Below are 22,259 nucleotides of genomic sequence, written 5' to 3' on the forward strand. Positions count from 1 at the left end.
GGGGAAGAAAGAAAGGACTGGTTGTGATGATGAGTCATGCTGTGATTAATCCGATCTTTGGTGCATTGTGTGAGAGTGATAGCAGCTCTCACCATGGAAAAGTTGAGCACTGCAGTACACAGCACTGATTAAAACCACAAGTTATTTTGAAGAAGTGACATCTTTAATGATGTCTTTTAATTATGTAATAGATTGTTATAATGTGTAATGATATAATAATATATGTGCTAATTAGTCACAAATCCTTGTGCCCTCAAAATTGAGTTTTATGTATAAAAAAGTCATAATTCTGACCTGATATATGTAAATGAGACTGAACAAGTGCATATATGTAAATGAGCTGAAAGAGTGATATTAAAACGCCCAATTCAAAATGGGCTGTAGGGTGTAGTTTTCATATGTAGGCCTGAGAGTGAGAGGTATGTTTTACAACTATAACAGTGTTTACATATTGTACCAACCTGTTACACACTGAGTCAAATGTATTTCAAAAAGATGAGTAAACCCGAGTTGTCCGTGATGTGGGCCCTTTAACACACATTATAACAAGACAATGTCAAGGAACAGTTTTGATTTTGATTTATTGCTTTTAGCTAATTCTTCATGAAATATTTAGATAATGTAAAGGGCATTCAGCATTTTCAAATGGTGTCATGTCATGATTCTGGTATGATATGATATAATACAGCATAGAGGGTAAGCAGTGGTGGTACTGGAAAATTTTACCTGCAAAGAAGTGCCACGGACTTTTGGCAGGGTGGCAGTACAAAAGTGAGAGGAGGTTGATCGCTGATACAGAAGTCACATGCTCTCAATGAGAAAGTGTGAGGGTGGTAGGTGGGGGGGTTATGGTGATCGCCAATCTGCAGTTTCCAGTACATTCTCCCCTTTAAGACAAAGCAGTACAGAAGAGTTGGGGGATGTCGTTGTTTTAGTAGGGAGAGTTGTTCCAATTCTCTTCTTAAAAGCTCAAACAGCCAATCCACAGTGAGGTGGAAGCCAATCACATGGCCTAAATTTTCAGATTTCACGAAACAGCCTGGCCACCTCAGCCACCCCTTTAAAACCGTGCACAAAAGGGGGTCCATGCACTTTTCAAATTTTCTTCATTATTAAATTGTTAGGATGTGAAGTCATTCAGAGTGGTTTATTACAAAATACTCTGTCAGGTATCCTTTAATGTTTGAAAATGATGATGGTATTCTCAAATTATGACATTTTTCTATTTCTATTCCATGTTGGACAACCAAATAAACACATTCTGCCTATGTATAATTTACCGATTGGTGGAGTGGGAGCTTATAGACAGGTGGTGCTGGTAGAAAGAGGGGACAAACCAGATCGAGGAAAAACTCAGAAAAACTAAGCGTGGAGCACAGTGGAGTAAGCAGTGGAAAACAGAGGCTGCCACAGCAGATGTGCAGGGTCGTATAAAGTTCAAATGTTTTCAACTTTTGTGTGACCTGTTTTAGCCAAGTGTCAGCTCAACAAATAGGTGAGCAGCTGGCATATCTAGAAGTTGCTGTTACTACTCGAAAGGCTAGTTTAATTGGAGAGCACCCACTTTTGCACCCAACCAGCTTTCACTCTAACAGCAATCACTCAACCTTGCCCTCTCAGATATCATCCAAACGGGGGTCATTTTAGCATCAGTTAGCTAGAAGCAAGCCTGTGCTGTGGTGTGTGGCACATTTGACCTGCTGACTAAGCTTTCATTAGCCTAGCCACAATGCTGCAGATCCAAACACTACAGAGCAAAATTTATCTATTGATTTCTTTATATAGCACTTTTTGCAATGAGCGTTGTCACAAACCAGCTTTACAGGTAAAACAAAAGGGGTCTAAGGAAAAACTTCCTAAGACTCAATAGGGGAACCCATCGTTTTTTCAGACTTACCACTATTTTATCATTATGAACATGAAAAAAAGGGACGTGTAGGTTAACCGGTCATACTGGATAGTAAATATAATGGCTATATTTGCATTGTAGTCATCAAGACCCCTGCAAACCCCTCAGCAAGTTGCTCTACTTTGTACTGTTTTAATCAAAACACTCTAAATGACTTTATTTACCGTTGTGCAGACAATTGAAAAATCTCTAATTTCACCTTGAAATTAAACACTAATACGTAGATATGACTTCTACATATTTCTGTTTCCACAGATCTACCAAGGTGTTCAGCTTAACCTCATAAAGTGCCTTCGGTACTTCCCATTCATTTGCTGACACAGATTCCCGCACCCTGACACAGTCTCTGTGTAACCAATCGAATCAATCCACATCTGCAATGCAAATTACCGCTGTATGTCACCGAATCTATGATAACAAGCAGCTCCATTGCCAGGAGAGGGCGAGCGATTCATGCTTCTGTGATTTGTCGAAAGCAGCTACAGCAGCCTGTAGCATTCAGTGTGTTACGTGGCTGTGATTTATGCCTGCATGTATAGAAATGGCTGTATGAGGTGAGCTGGGAGATGCTCATTTTTGACATGTGCAAACGAATGGCTCTTGATTGGTCAACAGAGTGGGTCTATGGGGGAATAAACAGAGGGTCCAGAGGTAGCTTTGGTCAAGTAGAGCTTTGGTGATCACATACGTGTGAGAAAGCTAACTGCCTCACTATAGATGGGTGATGTGGTGACGATGCGGAATGAAGGGGGGGGTTCAGAGGAAAAGCAAAATCATTACGCAGTCACCCCCCCCACTCCATTCTCTCTCTCTCTTCTCTCCTTTTCCCTTTTTCTCTCGCTCTGCGTCCCCCTCGCTCTCCTCCATGCTAATCTCTCACTTGCTCTACCCATGTTCCTCCTTTTCTCTCTTGCTCTGTCTTTCCCTCACTCTCCCTCTCTCTCCTGCTCACTCTTAACATCTTTGTGCTTTTCTCTGTCTCTCTCTCTCTCTCTCTCTCTCACACATTTTCTCTCTATCTCTCTGGCTCTCTCTCTCTCCAATTATTGTATATGTCTCTCTCCCCTCTCTCTTTCTCTCCCTCTCCCCGTCTTGGCTCCTCCACTCTCTCTCTCTGCCTCTCGCTCTCCCATCTCCATCCCTTTCTTTCCCCTCTTGTTTTCTCTCTCTCTCCCCATCTTCCTCTCCCTCTTGCTCGCTATTCCTATCTATCCTCCTTCTCTCTCTGTCCTCCACACTAATCACTCTCACTCACTCTCCTCATCTTCCTCTCTCTCTCTCACTCGCTCTCTCTCTGTGCAGAGTGAGAATGGGTTTCTTAGTGAACCGTAGCGACTCTGCAGTGGTGCGGTGCACCTGCAGTTGAACAGGCAGCATTGACGCTACAGCACTAATCACAGTGCATAGGAGACACACACACGCACACACACACGCACACACACACACACACACACACACACAGACTGCGCTGCTCATATACATGGTGTACACAGCCTTCACAGCGACCCACTTTGTTGTGCTATAATCTCTGTACCTCGTTCCCCCTCTTATCTCCAGACGATTCCTGCTGTCTCAAATGTGTGTGTGTTTCTCTGTGATTACACACGTTCATGGTGTACATCTGCTTTGAATTCAGGGGCTGTTATTCTTTTAATCTCTCTCTCTCTCTCTCTCTCTCTCTCTCTCTCTCTCTCTCTCTCTTTCTCTCTCTCTGCTGCTTGCTCCCTTTTGTCCTCTACCCTTCTCTTTTTCTATCCTATCTCCTCTGTCTTTTCTTTCTGTCCTTTCCCCCCCTTTTCATTTCCTTCATTATCGTGCCTTTTCTTTCAGAGCCTCGCTCCCCTTCTTCCACGCAGATTCTTTTTTGCCTTCTCTCACTCTCTCTCTCTCACATGCGGACATTTGGATTCTCTCTCCTCTTTCTCCTTTTATTGCACTCTCATTCATTTTGGCTTGACTGCAGTTTCCAGGGTCTGTCCATTTCTCTCTTCTCTTCTCTTCTCTTCTCTTCTCTTCTCTTCTCTTCTCTTCTCTTCTCTTCCTCTGTCTCTCACCCTCGCTTGCTCTCTCTCTCTCTCTCTCTCTCTCTCTCTCGCCCCCTCCTCCACGTATCTGCCTCATTCGCCAGACCGAGTGTTGCAGGCTTGCAGCATCCTCACAGTGAGGTAGCTGGTGAGTGCGAGCCCATGAGCAGCGGGCAGATCCTGGCTACCTGTGAGTGGACTGAGCGTTCTTGCTCGCTTGCCGCCCCCCTCTACCGGGCACGGGACTGACGATGCTGTGAGCGCTGTTCATTCTGCATGAACACAGCACGCGAGACAGGCTAAGAGGGGGCTGGTCCTCTTGCCAGGACATCGCTGCTGGATTTACCTGGAAACCAGGAGAGAAAGAAGGTGAAAGAGAGAAAGAGAGAGAGCAGGAGAAGCGCTGACCAAAAGAATCCGCCATGGCCCGGCTGAATTGGTGTCTAGCAGCGGTCATTAGCTGGGGGAAGTTCCTCTTTTCCTGCTTCTTCCCTTTGAGAGCAGCCAGAAGGGATAAGGTAAGGCTGCATTTGGACTGACTTTTCACCATCTCAAACAATACACCGAAGGGTCACCTTACACAGCTCTCGTTTAGTGGTGGCCAACAACGAATCTGCTACCTAACAGACAAACCAGTCTCTCTCTCTTTTTTTTTTTTGACCTGCACAATTTGCATTCCTTTCTAAATTCATCTTTTCTCCTGCCTTACCTGTGGATGCTAACTGATCTCTCAGGTGGGTACCCACATATCCTTTTCTCAATTCTGAGAGTTCATACAATTTGAAGCTGCGACAGTGTCTCATCAGCACACTGCTTGAAGAGCAGCCCTGCTGGATGTGCCTGAATCAATCATTCCTTACATCTCTCCACATATGAAACCCAGGAAAAACGAGCTTTTACGTTAGGCACTCAACCTGAGCAGCTTTGATAGCACAATGAGGTGTCAATCATTTTAGCTTCCATTCTTTTACATAGTGCTTTCTATTCTAAAGCCTTTGTTTTAAGGATTAAACAGAGCCTGTCCGTGCCAGCCCCTCAGTCTTATCTCAAGTTCCCACCAGCCATGGCATGAATGACCCTAAGGGGAAAGCTTTCTGGTCTAATTGGTTGGTTTTGGTAGTGCGACAGAGTTTTACAGAATGATTGCACTGGAAGAGCTTGAGATGATCATAAGCCTTGAGAGCATTGCTGGAGCTGGCAAACTGGTGCCCCATGTGAGGTGAACGGGGTGGCGAGAGTAGGGGTCAAGTTGCGATTGGTTTGCTCATTACGTACCACAGCGCTTTTCCTGATGTCTGCTGCAAACCCCCCCCCCTTGCCGCAGAACTCTCTTTTTTCTTTTTCCCATCCCCCAATTCTCTATCTCTCCCTGCTCACGTACTTCAGCAAGGCTTTCTCAGATCTTGCTAACACCATAACCAAGTGCTTTCCATTCAGCTCCCCAGCTGGCTCCCTTAGCCCACTCTCATCCATTGCTGTTTTATGAAAAGTCCTTTTTTCCCTTTCTCCCAACTCTTCCAACCCCCCTCCCTCTTGCCGAACATGCTTCGTTCAGACTGAGAGCTTTTGCTGTTACACTGATGTGTCAGTACGTTGTGATCTGTTCTCCTAGCTATAGCAGGACATATGCCATCTTCGTATTCTGCACCGTTTCCTTCATGTTAGTTCAGATACACAGACAGACAGGTACATAGTGGATACAAATAGACAGGTAAGACAATTTGCAGACAGGGAGACAGGTAGGCGGACAGACATACACACTATATGTGGTCAGCTGGACAGACATACAGACATGCACAGGTTGTGAGATACACACGTACATCCATACCCACATACACACAGGTGTTTCACATGATAGTCAGTCAGATGTTACTGTATGAGTAGGTTTCCTGGACAGGGATTATGCCTAGTCCTGGACCGCACAGTGGTCAAAGGTGATTTTCCATTAAAAAGAAAATGTAGTCCAAGTCAAGGCTTTGATAGACAGTGGTTCACTAATCATTCTAGAATAGCAATTTTCAGCAGCCACACTGAGGAAATGTTTAGCTGTTCTCTTAAACGTTTTTTTACACAAGGCCTGCAGGATCTGCACTCTGCTTTTGGAACACTCCTTAATTTTTGATGGTAAACTTTCTGCCCGAGTGAGGAATCTTGTCTCAGAAGCCTTTTGTGCTTACTGCCTTCCACTTCATCATACTGTTACTTAAGCGTTTCCCTCAGAGTCTCCCTGCACGAGGAATAATTTCAAGGAGAGACCGAGACAGAGACAGCTTTAGAACCTTATATGACTTGTGTCTAAATATTTGTAGTCATGAATGTGCTGGTTACCAGCGCACTGGATGATTTTGGGGAAATCTTGCAACCAGATGTTCCTGTTCAATTCTAGAAGGGCACGATCAATGTCTCCTCACTGCATAGGAAACTTTAGTGTCCCAGGACTTCCTTGAGTAGATGAAGAAACCATTATTTCAGCTTGGATTACACTTCAAGTAAATGATCGCTGACTCTGGCTTACCCTTGCCATGCCATGATAAGCACCGTGTTGGTGCAGCTTGCTAACTGCTCCTCAATGTGCTTGTGTAGCTCAGCAAGAGTCACACTCGTCTCAGTATGGCCTGCACTTCACCTCTGGCACGTTTGCTCACCCCAGCCGGGGCAGGGACGCCTGCCAAAGCTTTAGGCAGACAGGATCAGGTTGGTGGAGCAGAGATTTCTGATTTTCTCAGCTTTTTAAGGGTCACTAGCCCTTAGATAGCATAGTGGATAACACTACAACCCCACACAGGATTTCCCGTTCAGAAGTTCTGCATCATCAAGTTGAACAAGTTGAAAAAGAACAGGAGCTGTAAAGATGGAAACATCTGCCCATGTCAGTATCGGGACATGTAAACTACATGAAGATGAGCTTGTATTGTATTGTAAAGAAATAATATCATTATGGCCCAGTAAAAGAATATCTACTTTTGGTCATTTGCATAAAAAAACAACATACTGAAACATTTGATCAGATAAAACAAATTTGCTTTTGGCACCTGTAGAATTGAATGCCAAACTGCTAGAAAGTCAGCAGAGTTTTTTGTTTAATTTATGTACAAATCATTTTGGGACGTAACCAATAAAGAAACTTTGACAGTTAAGACAAAGTGAGAGCAGGATATAAACCACCCTTAAGAAGAACAATAAATAAGCCAGTAGACACAAACTCCTTCAGTTTAACTTGCTCTCTAGATCATCCTGCACCCCTGAGAGGCCTAATAATATACATTCCAAGTATTCTACATTTTATCCAAGGGGTAAGACATAAATAGGTTCTCTTTTTTACATGGTTTAGTCCTGCCTACGTCGAAATGACTTGTAAAGATCATAACTTGTGTCGAGATTCCCTTAAGACCAAGGCTTATGTTGTCGAGAGTTGACTCCTTCTTATCAGCGGGTTTTATTAACATTAGGTTCATCAAATTGGCCTTAACTGCCGCTAACAATTGGAAGAACAGTGAGCCACCTTGATTGAAGTTCTTTGATGTGGCTAAAAGAAACGGTTCTCTTTGATGACCCTGAGTTTTTCTGAGTTGAGGGCAAGTAATGGGAGCTGCTGACAGCTGTATTGAAAACTGGGTGTATTTCACTTATTCAGCAGCCACACACGAACACTGCAAGCCTAAATAATCTACACATGAAATATGATAATATATACAAATGTAAATAACCTCATACGTATCATTTTGTATTGCAACTCTTCTCTTTCATGTCAGTAAACAGAAATCTTTTTCTGACCAAAACTATACATCAACTCATACTTACAATCTCCAAAGTTGCCAGCCATGTAAGAAAAGAAAGAGGAACGTCCAACGAGGACTTGAAGGCAGCTTGAAAACCTGGTGTTTTTAGTCTGTCCCTGTGCTCTGTGAAGGCCTGAGCGTTACTAACAGCAGCTGCTCAAGCTATTGCTATTGCAAACAGTGCATATTTAAAGAAGAAAAAACTCTGAATGAGAGAGAGAAAGTCATACTGTCTATTAATAAAATAAATAATTAAATAATAAAAAAAACGGTGTGGTTACCATTCTTATCTAACATTAGACCAGCCACAGGGTTATTTACAGCAATAGTGTTGGTCAGTTTGACTGGTTTTGACAACAGTATACTTTAACATTAGTGATATTACTGCTCCATAACTGATGTAAGCTTGGTGTATCTGGTGTATGCTGGCCTTAAGGGTTCTTGGACAAGACTCCTAACACTGCATTTGCCAACTATTATACAGTCATATGCAATAGTTTGGGCACCCTTGGTCAAATGACTTTTTGTTAATTTTCTAAATGCAAATAAGTACACATTCACACGTTCACGTTTTAATGCACAATCAATGTTTATTTGCTGAATTTATCATAAGAAAATGGAACATACAATGTGACTGCAGCACATTTACAGTTTAATATTATTATATGGTATATTTTATATTATTATATGATTATAGTTTTATCTCAAATATGTTAAACTCAGGAAAGAAAATTAAAATTTGCAGAAAGATGCTGTATTTAAGTTTGCTGTAGATGATTTGTTAACATTTTTTACTTAAAATTAAGGACCAGGGGTGCACAAACTATTGCATATGATTGTATAATAACACTCTGAATGAGAGTGTTTCTCGAGAGGATCCAGGGAGTGGATTCTTAGTGCTGTCCAGCTGAAGTCAGAGTATCCCATGTGGGATCTGAGTGCTGGGCTGGAGGATGGAGGTGCGAATGTGGATAGCTGTGTAGGGGCAGTAGTTTACTGTAAGGGAGGACAATTCCAGGGCCTTGTCTTTTGTTCCTGGTATTAATCTCTTTCTTCCTCATCAGGAACACTTTGAAGGCTCCCTGCACACATCTCTCCTGGGTAGCCATTACACTGGAGGACCTGTCGCCCTCTCCAATCATTTCACTAATGTCCCGGTGGCTCGTAAATTAGTCGGTGCTGTGCACCCTGCCGACAGCCAAGGAGAAACGCTTTAGTCTTGAACATCTCGTGATGAACGAGCCACTTCACCTCCGCACATGCGAAAACAGTCTAGATGCTTTCATTCTAGCCCCATGACCTGTTTTAGTGGACATACAGTACTGTGCAAAAGCCTGAGACACCTAAACACATTGTTTGAAACCATTTGTCATGGCAATAAGTTTGTTATTGCTGGTAAAGTCGCCATCATTAAAATGCATATTAAAAAACATAATTACAGTAGAAAGCAACAAGGTGTCTTTTTCCACAAAGTTGTTCATTTCCTGTGAGCTACTTTTGAAGAACAAAGTTTGGTTCCAGATTTCTCCACAATGCCCCCATATTGATTAGCCCAACCTGGTGTTGGACAACGCACCAGAATTATGAACAGAATTATGAAGCAATGTAAAAATCTGTGAAATTCTTCTTTAAAGAACAAAAAGTTCTAAAACTTTGTTCTTTAAACTTTGTTTTGAGTTGTTAGTTGGAACGCCAACATCAACCTGTGAGTAGCCATGCTGTGTGATTTTATCCACTTCTGGATGGTTGAAGCCACCAGCAAGCTCCAAAAAACTAGCCTAACTAACTAAAAAAACCTGAAATTTAAAAAATTCCTTTGCTTTTATTTATCTCGATAGCTGCCTTCTTCAACTCTGGCTCACTGTTCAAACACCTCAAACTCAGCCTCACAGGTCAGGAGGCTGGAGAGCAGAGGTTATGATACTGCTGCATTCCAGGTGGAACTTGGGCTGTGTTTATTATGTTTATTGCTTATCAGTCTTTACGCACTCAGTGTATTCTCCATACAACGTGTTTTTGCTCTGACCAACGACACATACCCTTTATTTTGACACGTTAGAGTACAATTTGTGCATTCTGTGGCATCTTTAAACAAACTCGTATACACGTATAAAATCACAAATTATTGCATTAATATTTTTTTTAATTCATTGTAAAGTAAATGCTTTTCTGAGAAAATAAATGTTTACTGGCCAGATAAATGGCTCTTTAAAGTTTCTCAGGTGTCTAAAACTTTTGTACAGTGCTCAAATGTCTGTCCCGGAGTGGCCTGTGAATTCATGATGAGAGAGCTCTCCTGCTCTCTGAAGCTCTGCAGTAATTAATGCCTTGTTTTGGTTACATAAATGATCTGATTTGTTGTATTCTCCAGTAATGTGTAGTTCAGGCCATACAGAAACAGCGTGACTGGCCCAGTTTTGTCACTCAGTCTACAACACTAAATAAAATACTGATTGAGCAATAAATATGATTATGCATATCTTACTCTCAAGTACACAAATTAGACCACTGAAACTGGCTTAGAAAGAAAGTTCATTATGTAGTGCCCCTTAGGCAATTAAACATATATGAATCATTGTACTGAGCTTTTTTTGTCTCAGTAATAAACAAACAAACAAACAAATAAAAACAATTACATATTCAGGCTTTTACAGGGATTATATGACGATCAGTTTAAACCCAATCCATTATTAGGGACAGTAATGAGTAGTAAGTAAAATATGTGTGACGGTGGGGAGTGTGGAGGCTGAGATAAGTGACTTTTATTAAGGGCAAATACAACAAATCCAAACTATACAAACAGCACGTCAGCAGAACAGGCTTATAAACAGTTCAAACATCAAACATGAATCATATCAAACAAAAGACCAACAAGAAACTCAGGAAAACACAGGGCTTAAATACAAATAGGGATAACAAGGGATAACAGGACACAGGTGGAAAACAGGTGGGAACGATCAGGGGCGGAGTCAGAAAACAAGGGGGCCGGACTAGGAAGGAACCCAAACAAAGAAGCACATGGACATGTAAGCAGACGCACATGGAAGACTGAAACACAACACGAGCACATGGACAGGACTGGGAGGGGCCAATCATGACAATATGCAAAAGCACTATTATGGGGTATTTTTTATTGGGAGGTTTTTGTGCCATTAACTACTAACCACATCTTCTATTGGTTGCTTTAATTAATTAATTTTTTTCTTTTAGCTAATTGGAGATGCTCCAATTGCCCCAGGTATGAATGTGTGTGGCAATGTATATGTTTGTGTGTCTTCCCTGGGATAGACTGGCAACCTGTCCAGGGTGTATACGCCCAATGCCTTTCTCCCAGGGACAGCTGGTATATTCTCTAGCATTCGCCACAACCCAGAAGGATAAGCGGCTTAGATTGTGTGTGTGTCTGTGATGGATCCCATTGTGTTGAAGAAAATGCGTCTGAAATGTCTGAAAATCGGTGTGGAACATTAAGAACTGTCACTACTGACCCCCTCCCCCCCCCCCCCCCCCCCAAGGATCACACAAAGAATTATGCTTGGCAGCAGGTAAAGTGGGAGATATCTTTTCTGTGGTTTAGCTGAAAGTTTTGATAGGCCATTGATTAAAAGAACTTTAAAACATGTGCATCAGGGCTTTTTGGGCCTTAGAGGTTTAGACAGACTAAAGACCCCCGCTGTGTTGGGAAGTTTATCATTTAAAGTTGATGAGAAGGCTGAATATTGAATGTTGTTTTAAAAAAAAGTTTGATTCCTAACTTTGGGATTCATGTTAGAGACCCTTTGTCCTGGATGGGAAAAGCTGTGTCTTATTACTGCCTGTTTCCCAGTCATACGCAAAAGTTTGGATGCACCTGGTCAAATTAAATTTTGTTTGTTTGTTCTAAATTACGTTCTAAGCATATATCCTCTATAGTTTGTGTTCATTTGGAAAGTAGTTTAGTTAGAGATGTTAAAACATTTGCTTATGACTGTATATTTTAACTGTTCCTTGCTCAGAGCATCTTCCTCTTCTAAATTTAAACAGAAGTGTCCTGGCATTTTAGGACTGCATTAAAAAATGCTTCATTTCTTCATTTGCAAATCATAGTGGGATGGTGTTTGCGTCTGTGGTGCTGTTGGCAGAAGATCAAGTGGCCTTTGTATTCTAGAGGTCTAAGTACCCAGCAGTGCAGTGGTGTCAGTAAGACTGCAAGCACTGGCTTCTTCTTATTGGCTCAGAAATGTCCACTAAGGGGAGCTGTTGGGATTTTATCTAAATTCTTAGACCAGAGGCACAGTTCTCGCAGTGTTGTGAGAGGAGGGGTAAAAACGCAAGGAATTTTGATTTCAGCTCTGAGGGAGGTGTGTGCACAATAGGCCATTTCATATTTCCTAAAAGACACACACACCACAGGCAGGCACACCCCTCCACACAAACCCAAACACACATACATATGCATGCTCAGTATGGACTATGAGGTAGATAGCTCAGCCTCATCAGTTACCAACAGCCTACAGCATTATCATCACCAGGATTTCAGCAGTTTCTTGTCCTGCTGCAGTTTGTTTCAAATGAACAATATCTAGAACGTCTGAGCCCAGTTTGTGCAAGGAATTAAGAAAAAATCCACCCAAATGTCTGCATTATTAAATCATTAGGATAGAAACAAAGTCAGAATGATTTGATATGGAATTGGCCACTCTAGAGAAATTTGCAGAGTTTGAATTGTTCATAATGGTGGTAATTAGAACCAGACAACTAAAGTGTTTTTCAATTTACCACTAAAAGCATTATTACTAACACACGGAACCGTTATGAAAACATGGCCTGTTGCCTGAGACAATGTTTTTTGATAGTTTTGAGATAAGACTTTGGCCCAACACATTTTTTATTGTTATTATTTTAATTAAACTGATAGCAGAGGGGTGCATGCAGGACATTCTAAGACAAGTAATACCCAAAGACAACATATTGACATAGGCAGAAATACATTACTGAGTAGGCCTGTGAAAAAATGGGTTTGAGCCAATTGGATAGATACAGTTGCTGTATACTGCAGTGTCATAATATCAGTATGTAGCCCATTGCTGACAGCAGTGCAGTCATATACCTTTTCCAATGCTTCCACCCCACCACCGCTGTGTCAACTGACATTAACCAAAATGCTGGATTAAGACAAACCCAACAGCCTGCGTCCACTTAACAAATTCTTGCTTAGTGAAGATGACATAATTCATTTCAATCAGACAGCTGAGATATACAAAGGATGAGACAACAACGCAGTAAATACGTGTATGGTCTTTTTGTGTTTAACCCTTGATGACTCAATGCACTGAAACATACGTTTGCTTCGACATTTTGACAAAGTCCATTTTAGCTTCTGTGGTTAACGACCAATGTAAGTAACAAATTTCAGACAAACTGGTGATGATGACGTTAGTAAAATTTGTTTCTGGTTGTGGGATATAAAATGACTTTATCAGTGACAGGATCTCACTTTTACAGGTCCTCCAGGTAACATTACCTAGCAGTGGTTGCTAAGTGATTGTGTAGACTCACAGGTTGTTTTGAGTAGTAATTAAAATGGCTGTATTTGTACTGTATTGTATTGAAAGCTCTGTTTCCCATCACCAAAGAAATCTGAGTTGGTCAATTTCTCTATAATGCACCATTGCAGCAAAACATGCTGAATGGCTTTGCTTAACTTTCAAAGACTGAATTATGAAGAAATGTTGAAAATTTGGTGAGATTTGTATTTAAAGGTGCCATAGAAAGCAATTATTCAGTATTTTAAATTATTCAGAATTTTAAATTGTTCTTTTTTGCCTACATAAAAGGTATGTGACATTGCTTGAGGTACAAAATGCCCAGATGCAGTTTTACATGCCTATTTACAACCCTATGATTTGGCTTTAGACTGAAACAAATCTGATTTTTCCTTTTTGGTGCGCTCACGAAGAATTGGATGAGCTCTGCTCCTGTGTGCTGGTTTTCAGCAAGGCACTGTGATGGCCCACACAGAAGCAATTTGTTAAAATGGACACATACAGGAAACTAAATTGAACCTCTGTGTAAATAGCTAGGTCTTTATGCAGTGTATTCTATTCTTTCTAGTAGCTAACGTTACATATACTAGCTATTTGCTTTAGATATCAACTGACAGAGAGTAAATTATAGTTTTTAGCTCCCTCTACAGCTGTCAGTGTAAGATAATCTCACTTCAGCTGTCAAAACGTGGATCAAATCACACAGCATGGCTACTTACAGGTTGCGTTTGGAGTCGTGATGCTAATAAAGTTTAAACTGCTCGTCTCTTCAGTGTGAAATGCTTGATATTGTCCCAGGACTGAGAAACTGTCTGGAGTGAAAAGTGCGGAGCAACATCTTTGACTTTAAAATGGGACAGATCCTGTCAAACAGGTGGGAGCCTGTTAGGTGGACTCTTATTTGCCAGCTTGTTTTGCGAATTTTCTGTTCCACCTTAAATGGTGCAACAGTTACATTCTGGCTCCTGTATAAGGTGGAGCATTTAAGGTGGAACGGAAGGTTCGATTAAGAAGCTGGCGAATAGGAAGCAAACTTCATCCAACTCGTTTAAAGATGAATAGCAGCCATGCACGCTGATACATGGGTCCATACATCCATTCGTAGTTTGGAAGGGTACAATTTCTGCGAATAGTCTGCCAATCCCATTACTGCTGCTCCGTTGTCGTAGTTTCCTGCTTGGGTTATGGTTTATGCAAATAAAATCAGATGTCAAGACTGTTACTTAACAGCTTAGGATTTCGGAATTAGCTTGTTTTACTGCGATCTTTTACAAACGTGGGGTGGCACGGTGGCGTGGTGGGTAGCGCTGTCGCCTCACAGCGAGGAGGGTCTGGGTTCGATTCCCCGGCAGGGCGGCCAGGGTCCTCTCGGTGTGGAGTTTGCATGTTCTCCCCGTGTCTGCGTGGGTTTCCTCCCACAGTCCAAAGACATGCAGTCAGGCCGATTGGACGTGCTAAATTGCCCCTAGGTGTGAGTGACTGTCTGTCTGTCTGTCTGTCTGTCTGTCTGCCCTGTGATGGACTGGCGACCTGTCCAGGGTGTATCCTGCCTTCCGCCCGAAGACTGCTGGGATAGGCTCCAGCACCCCCCCGCGACCCTGACGGAGAAGCGGCTTAGAAGATGGATGGATGGATGGATGGGATGGCAACTATAATTTTCCGCTCTATAGCTTCCTTAAAGAGCACAATTTCTCCCCATATTTATACCACTTTGTTTTATCCTGTGTTTTGGACCAATTATTACCTGATGGTGCTAAATCAAGTAAAAATAAAGTATTTGCAGCAGCTATTGTCCCAACTTCCACTTTTGTTGAGTGGATCCTTAGCAGGGTCACCTAATGGAAAGTGACAGCAGTAGATTTGAAATTGAATTATGTGAACCACTTTATTGAATTAACACTGACTAGAAGTGCCCTGCAAATCTGCTTAGTGCCTCCAGGAAAGACCACTGGCAGAGGACTCTAAAGGTGTGATTGGCCACCTGAGAGATTATGATTTATCACAATTGAAATCTTATCCTCATGCAAGCGATTGTTCGTGCAAGACCATGAGAGCAGATCTATGGCGTGTTATTGAGCGAGTGTGGTTTTTGAGGCAGGTTTCTCCCAGGAGGGCCTTTATGGGGTGGTGAGTGTTGTCTGCAAAGATTGAGTAGCTGCTGCAACCAGTTCTTGCTGGAAGATGGGGATGTTGAGCTGGACATGTCAGTGCTTCAGCCTCTCAGACTGCTTTGCCACACTGGACAAGTTAGGAATCTGAGACTAGAGCACTTAATTGAACGAGTCAGTTGCTTTGAACACTTTGGAAAAATTTGACTGGACAGTGTCCACCCCAGTCCAGCATTAGTGTTGACCTTGACCTTCTGCTGCTTGCTCAGCTGAGTATAGTAAGAATGGATCAGTTTAGACTTCCTTGGCAGAATTTAATAGCTGATAATTAACATCCTGCTGTGGCTGATAACAGTAACTGGTTAAATAACGTTTATATTATAAATGAAGTGCTTCTGAAAAACTACGTGACTGTTTATAATATTGTTGTAAAGCATCATTTTCAAATAATAGACCTCACAAGACCTAGTGAAGAACAACATGCATCGGCCTTTTATAAGATTTATGTACAAGATTATCCTATAAATGACAGCTTCTATCTACTTTTATATTACCTGAAATAGAAATACATAGAATTAAAATGCGATGCTGTCGACTAGGCCTTTGCCTTGTAAGTCCCTTGTTACTTCATAACTGTTAAAAATGCAACACAAATGTTTGTGACTTTAGTTTAAAGACCTTTATGCAATGCAAAGTCATTTACTTCATAAAACATCTTATGTCATCTTGTGATTACTGGACTGGAGCTGTTTATAAATACTCGAATACTGATTTACAACTAAACTACAACTAATGATTATAATTACATAATCTTCTTAGACGAATCATAACGCTTCCTTGAGACAGCGTCACACAAATATATATTTAAATGGATATTTTAAAAACTTTTTATTAGTTTTAAATTAGTTTTAAAGTGTCCAAACAGTTACTAAAAAGCATTAAAAATTCATTTTATTAGTTCGTCGTTTACTATTTATGTATTACTGTATTAATTGTATTAATGTTTATGACTGGCATGAACGACTGATATGCTTGTGATTTAGTATATTTTACAGAAAGCATCTTAATACATATCAGTGACAGTAACTTCGTCCAGTGCAGTGTTTTTATCCTCCCCAGGGTGACTGGACGTTTTTTTTTTCGTCCAACATGTAGCCTAAAGTTACTTTTACTGGCCTCACATTAGCTACTTAGACTAGTTAGTTCATTAAATAGAACTTGTTGGAACTGCGTCATAAGCGTACTGCTGTGAAATGCTGCTATCACTTTAAAGAGTTTTCCTGAGCGGATAAACACGTACAGCCCACATATATAGCGTTTTAAATCGAATTTTCTTACATACCTAAAACTGTTTTCACAGTGCTGTACATGGATCATTCCACCAAAGTGGTTTAAAGTTAGATCTGAAAACTCCGATTTGGTTTTGAACTGATTTGGACTTTAGACTAAAATCCATTTGCTTTGAATGACTTTAATTGGCTTGTTTTAGTAAAACAAATGATTTAACATTCCACAGGCTCAAACTCTGTGTTTCTGTAGTGACATGAAAACGTGGGACAGTATTCATTTAATACATTTTTATTTTAAAAGGAATTTCTTGATAATCCTTTTAACTTCACTTTAAACAAAGTTCAGTTTCCTTTAGACGAGGTGTTTGAAATCATTTTTCCAAGCTGATATTTAGGGGACAGAGACCTCCTAAAAAGGTGCCCTATAAGTGATGATATTGTATATATGTGGCTTATTACTATCTCTATAAATGGCTTGGATTGAAATAAATCTTAAAATAATCCATCTAAATCTCTCAGGCCTGAATACTTCATTGTTTTGTTTATTTATTTATGTTTTGCGGTGAGCACACAGTTTGGACTCGGTGGAACGATTCATTTAATTGTCATTTCGTTTTATTTTTACTTTATTGGCTGCACCTTTAGGTTATTGCTTTCTCTTCAGAAACGTCCATGCTCTTCATTTTTCGCGATAATACATGCATTTGATACATGCATGATTTTTTCCCTCTTTCTTAATTAAACAGTGAATAGAATAGAACAGCTACCTGTAAAGGTAAACCACAAGGGCTTCAGCGTTTTGGTATGCCCCCCCCTTATTAGGTCAACTTAATTCACCTCATTCTCTCACATCTCAAGCGCAGAACATGCAAAGACTGCTTACTTTTAGCCTTTTGGAGAAGGCAGATGTTTCAGCAGTGGAGCTGAAGGAGAGAGAGAGAGAGAGAGAGAGAGAGAGAGAGGGAGAGATGAGATAGAAAGCAGAAAAAAGAGGAGAGAGTCACTGAAAAATTTAAGTCATGTTAGGGAAGACATGAGCAAGCAGGCGTGCAGAAGAGAAGGAGAGAGAGATAGAGAGAGAGACATGGAGAGAGGGAGTGAGAGGGAGGTGAGGCCTGAGGGAGGGAGGATGGGGAAATGTAGAGAGAGTATATAAAGCAGGGTGGGTGGGGGGTTACGAGGAGGAGAGAAGCGAGGTACGGGGGAAAATGAGGGAAAAGAAGGGAGGGGCTGCCGAGGGGAAAAAAGCAGGAGAGGGAAGGGGGCTGGTTGGGGATTTGGAAAGGCGGGTAAATAAAAGCCAGACAGTACCCCCTCTCTCTCTGCCTAGAGAGTCAAGTACGCTTGACCCAGAGAGAGAGAGAGGGAGAGTTAGAGAGAGAGAGAGAGAGAGAGAGAGAGAGAGAGTGAGAGAACAGCGTGGAGAGAAAGTCTTGCAGCAGCCTCTCTCCTCTGCCTGCCCTTATTACTTGATGGAGCTGTGCAGCTAGCAGAGAAACAGTGTGGAATATTTGAGACTGTAGCTGGAGGAGGACCGATCCCTTCAGGATGCCGTCCATGTCTCTGGGGCTGCCAGCGGCACTAGCTGGACGGGCCAGAACCTGGGTGTGCCTGTCCTGCATGTTCTGGGTGAGACATACTGTCCTTGCCATTTGTAGATGCTGTGGAACACGCTAACCTCTTTTGCCGAGCTGCTTTAGTGTGTGTATGTGTGCCTGTTTTCATGCATTTTGGAGGCTTTGTAGGAAAACCAAAACAAAACTTATATTCAACAAAGTTTTTGGGTAATGAAGTTAAGCTTAAGGCTAATTTCTGGGTTATATATGTATGTGTATGTATATAATACACATGGAGCAAAAAACAAATCTGTTGGTGAACATCAAAGTGTGCCTGTGTGGGGGGCTTTTAAAGCATGATGGATGGTGGCACTGCACAATATGGATAATATACTTGTATTGTGATTATATTGCTAATAGAGGTGTCAGAGTTAACGCATTGATAATGTGTTAGTGCAGTAAACTGTTCTTAATGCACATCAACATTATTTCAAATGAACTGTAGTAGTGCAGGCTAAATCCCAGCTGCTCGTGTGCTGTTGCTATGACATCTGCAAGTGTGGTCATCTCATTCAAAGACAGCTTTTAAATGGCAAATACATAAAACCAAAAGCAAAACAGTGCTGATGCCGACATCAGTCACGTTAAAACACGAGGACAGGGCAGACTATGCTGCGCTGTGCTTGCAGGAGAACAATGGATAAATTAATGAGCAGCAGACTAACAAAAGCAATAATAAAAAAGTGCAAAGCTGTATTTCACTTTAAGAGCCTCCACTCTAACAAAAATACATCAGCTGTATGAACAAGGGTGAGAGCAAGAGGTAGAAGCTTTGACTGTATATATGATATGTATAAGGACCAGAATTAGTTCAAACTGTGATGCAACAGAAAAAAAATGAAAACAACAATTAAGTATTTAGATATTAGGTATTTACAAGTAATGATATCAGATATTTATGTTATTGTCTATCCAAGCCCAAGGTATTAATAGAGATAGTAATAACCTAAATAAATGCAAATGCATTATTTATATGGTACTTTCTGTTGGGAGCTGTCTGTCCCAAACAGTAACCCCTAAATTTCACTTTTTGAAAATAATACTTAATTTTGTTTAAAATGAATTTGAAAGACTTAGATTTATCATGAGTTTAATATTCAATTTTGAAAAAAATAATGCTGTCCCATGTTGCATTGCTACTACTGAAACACAGTTGTACTCAGTAGATGGAGCCTTATTGTAGCCACACCCCTGCATTTTAGAGCAGAAAGTGACTGCATCCCTGTCCCTCATGGCCACAAAGTGAGCATTGTTTTAAAGAGAATATGTCCCAAAGTCTGAAAAACATTTTTGAGCTTTAATTAAAAAGATTTTATGTCTGCATAACCATAAACCATGTGTTTGCTAGTCAAGTTCGGCTCAGAACTAGCTAAAATCGTCACTTCGGAATCAGTCATTACTGAAACGTTTGATAAAGTTTTGGTAGTGTTGAAATAGTTTTGGTAGTGACAAAATGGAACGTTCAATCATTAAAAAATGATTGAAGTACAGAGTCATCCAAACAAAAGAATCCAAGTTATAAGTCAGTTAAAAGTCAGAAATGTGTTTTCAACTCCAACTTTGAACCAATTTGCTAGAATGTTTCATGAACACTTGTTGGGTAGAGCAGCCACTATTGCCCTGCTCTTACTGGATGTCTATGATGAGAACTGGAATCTGTGATCACCTTATGTTCACCTTGCATTCACATCATTTATGTTCAGGTTCATGAAGATTTACTGAAGGTAGGGAATACACTCTGATGAAGCTTATTTGGTCTAGTCATATACACTGACAAGAAAAAGTATGTGAACCATTCGGAATGATCTAAATTTCTGTATTAATTGGTCTTATAATGTGATCTGTTCTTCATCTTCACAATTATACACAAAGTGCTACAGCTGATTGCCCACAAATAATTATAATCTTTTATGCCTTTATTGTGCACAGCAATAATCTCAAGCAAACACTTTCAAAAGCTGCAGATCAGTCCTGCTCAGTGCTCAGGAGGAGGAGTGGTAAGCTATATTATTCATGAGTCTGGTGTGAACAGCTGTGTTGAGGTTGTCTCCATTGGGATAGGTCTGGGCTGCTTTTATATTTTTGGGCTATTCTGTAGTTGATAGTAAATGTTTAGGGTCATTGTCCAGCTGCATCACCTAGCTTCTTCTGAGCTTCAGGCAGTGGGCAGCCACCCTCCCTAACATGATCCTGTAGGATACATTGACAAACTTTCTCCCCCTTGATGATGGCCATTGGTTAAGGCATTGGCCCCAGCCCAACTTCAGGCATGCAGCAATGTGTTTTTTTGGAAAGTAGTGGCTTCCTCCGTGGTGTCCTGCCATGGACACCATGCTTGTTCATTGTTTTTTGTATTGTAGACTCAACAGAGATGTTAACAAGTCCAGTGATTTTTATTTCATTGCGCAATCTGTGCTGTGCCTTTGGAGTGATCTTGGCTGGGGACCAGAGGTGGACGAAGTACACAAATCATGTACTTGAGTTAAAGTCGAGACCCCCAAGGTAAAATATTCCTCCAGTAAAAGTAGAAGTTCCTCCCTTTAGACCTCAACTTGAGTAAAAGTACTAAAGTATTTACCTTCAAATGTACTTAAGTATAAAGTAAAAGTACTAAAAGAGTAATTCTGGCTCTGATGTCCTGTTATCATTTTTATAACCAGACTGGCTTCATGAACTCATTTCAGGTGAAAGTCCTCCAGCGTCTCTCTTGGTAAACCAGTCTTTTAATAGAACGTCATTAATTAGTGACGCTGACGTCTATTAAAATGATCAGAAGCACAAAACACTGAAGGTAAACAGTTTCCATCAGGGAGAACCGAGTGGCTCTGAAATCACTTTTTACACACAAGCAAAGTTTCAGTTTCAGATTTATTTACAACTTAGTTCCAAGTTTAAGTTGAATAAAAACTGGCTTTAAACTCAGGATCACAGATGAGCTCCTTTACTATGTTGATCTGTAGGCGTCTGTTCATAAACATAAACCAGCCCAAACTCATTTACTATAAAATGAAATGGTGTTTGTAGAAATTCAGAAAAAAAGAAACGACTGCATATGTGGACATATTTCTATATTATGGTCTATTTATGGGTTTGGTTGGTTCCATCATTAGTGTTCTTGCTTTGCAGTTCTTGTTTTGACATGTTATGTTTTTATACACACAAAAGCCAAAAGGAACGACAGATTTCTCAAAGTGTAGTGGAGTAAAAAGTCAGATATTAGACTAAATGTAGTGGAGTGAAAGGAAAAAGTCGCCCAGAATGGAAATACTTAAGTAAAGTACAGATACATGAAAAAACTACTTAAGTACAGAAACGAATTACATTTACTCAGTTACTGTCCACCACTGCTCGGGACACACTTGTAGGGAGAATAGAGGTAGTACTATATCGTCCACATTTATAGACAGCTTGTCCATTTGTAGACTGACAAATACCTAAACTCTTTGAGATTACTTCATAATCCTTTCCAGCTTTATTCAAATCAACATTTATTGATCGTTAGTTCACATTGGTAGATGTTTGTTGTGAATAGCAAACTCATAATATTTGAGTGGTTTTTATAAGTCAAGGTAGTTCTAACACCTCCCATCTCATTTCATTGACTGCACTCCATGCTTGTTATCTCCTGGCTCCAGTTGGCCATTGCTGAAGTCATTAATCTAGGAGTTCACATACTTTTTCCAACTTACACTGTGAATGTTTGAGATACACTATATTGCCAAAGGTATTCAGTCACTCATCCAAATCATTGAATTCAGGTGTTCCAAAAACTTCCATGGCTACAGGTGTATAAAACCAAGCACCAAGCACATCAATTTTCTGCAGAGTCAATCGCTACAGACCTCCAAACTTCATGTGGCCTTCAGATCAGCTCAAGAACAGCGTAGAGAGCTTCATGGAATGGGTTTCCATGGCCGAGCAGCTGCATCCAAGCCTTACATCACCAAGCACAATGCAAAGCATTGAATTCAGTGATGTAAAGCACTGCCACTGGACTGAGCAGTGAAGA

At 40.8% G+C, this 22,259-nt stretch overlaps 1 protein-coding gene across 10 annotated transcripts in view; it reads left to right on the forward strand.

The window, feature by feature from the left end:
* tns1a (tensin 1a) overlaps nt 1-22,259 on the forward strand; it is a 248,155-nt gene that overhangs the window by 35,674 nt on the left and 190,222 nt on the right. The window contains exon 1 of one of the 10 annotated variants that reach the window (XM_037536610.1): nt 3,928-4,451. The exons of the other annotated variants lie outside the window; for them this stretch is intronic. Coding sequence (XP_037392507.1) covers nt 4,356-4,451 — 96 coding nt within the window. The 5' untranslated portion in view covers nt 3,928-4,355. Of the gene's footprint in view, nt 1-3,927; nt 4,452-22,259 lie in introns of those variants that run through there. 10 annotated transcript variants of the gene reach the window in all.

The sequence above is a fragment of the Pygocentrus nattereri genome, chromosome 30, assembly GCF_015220715.1.
Source record: "Pygocentrus nattereri isolate fPygNat1 chromosome 30, fPygNat1.pri, whole genome shotgun sequence".
Classification (NCBI taxonomy): Eukaryota; Metazoa; Chordata; class Actinopteri; order Characiformes; family Serrasalmidae; genus Pygocentrus; species Pygocentrus nattereri.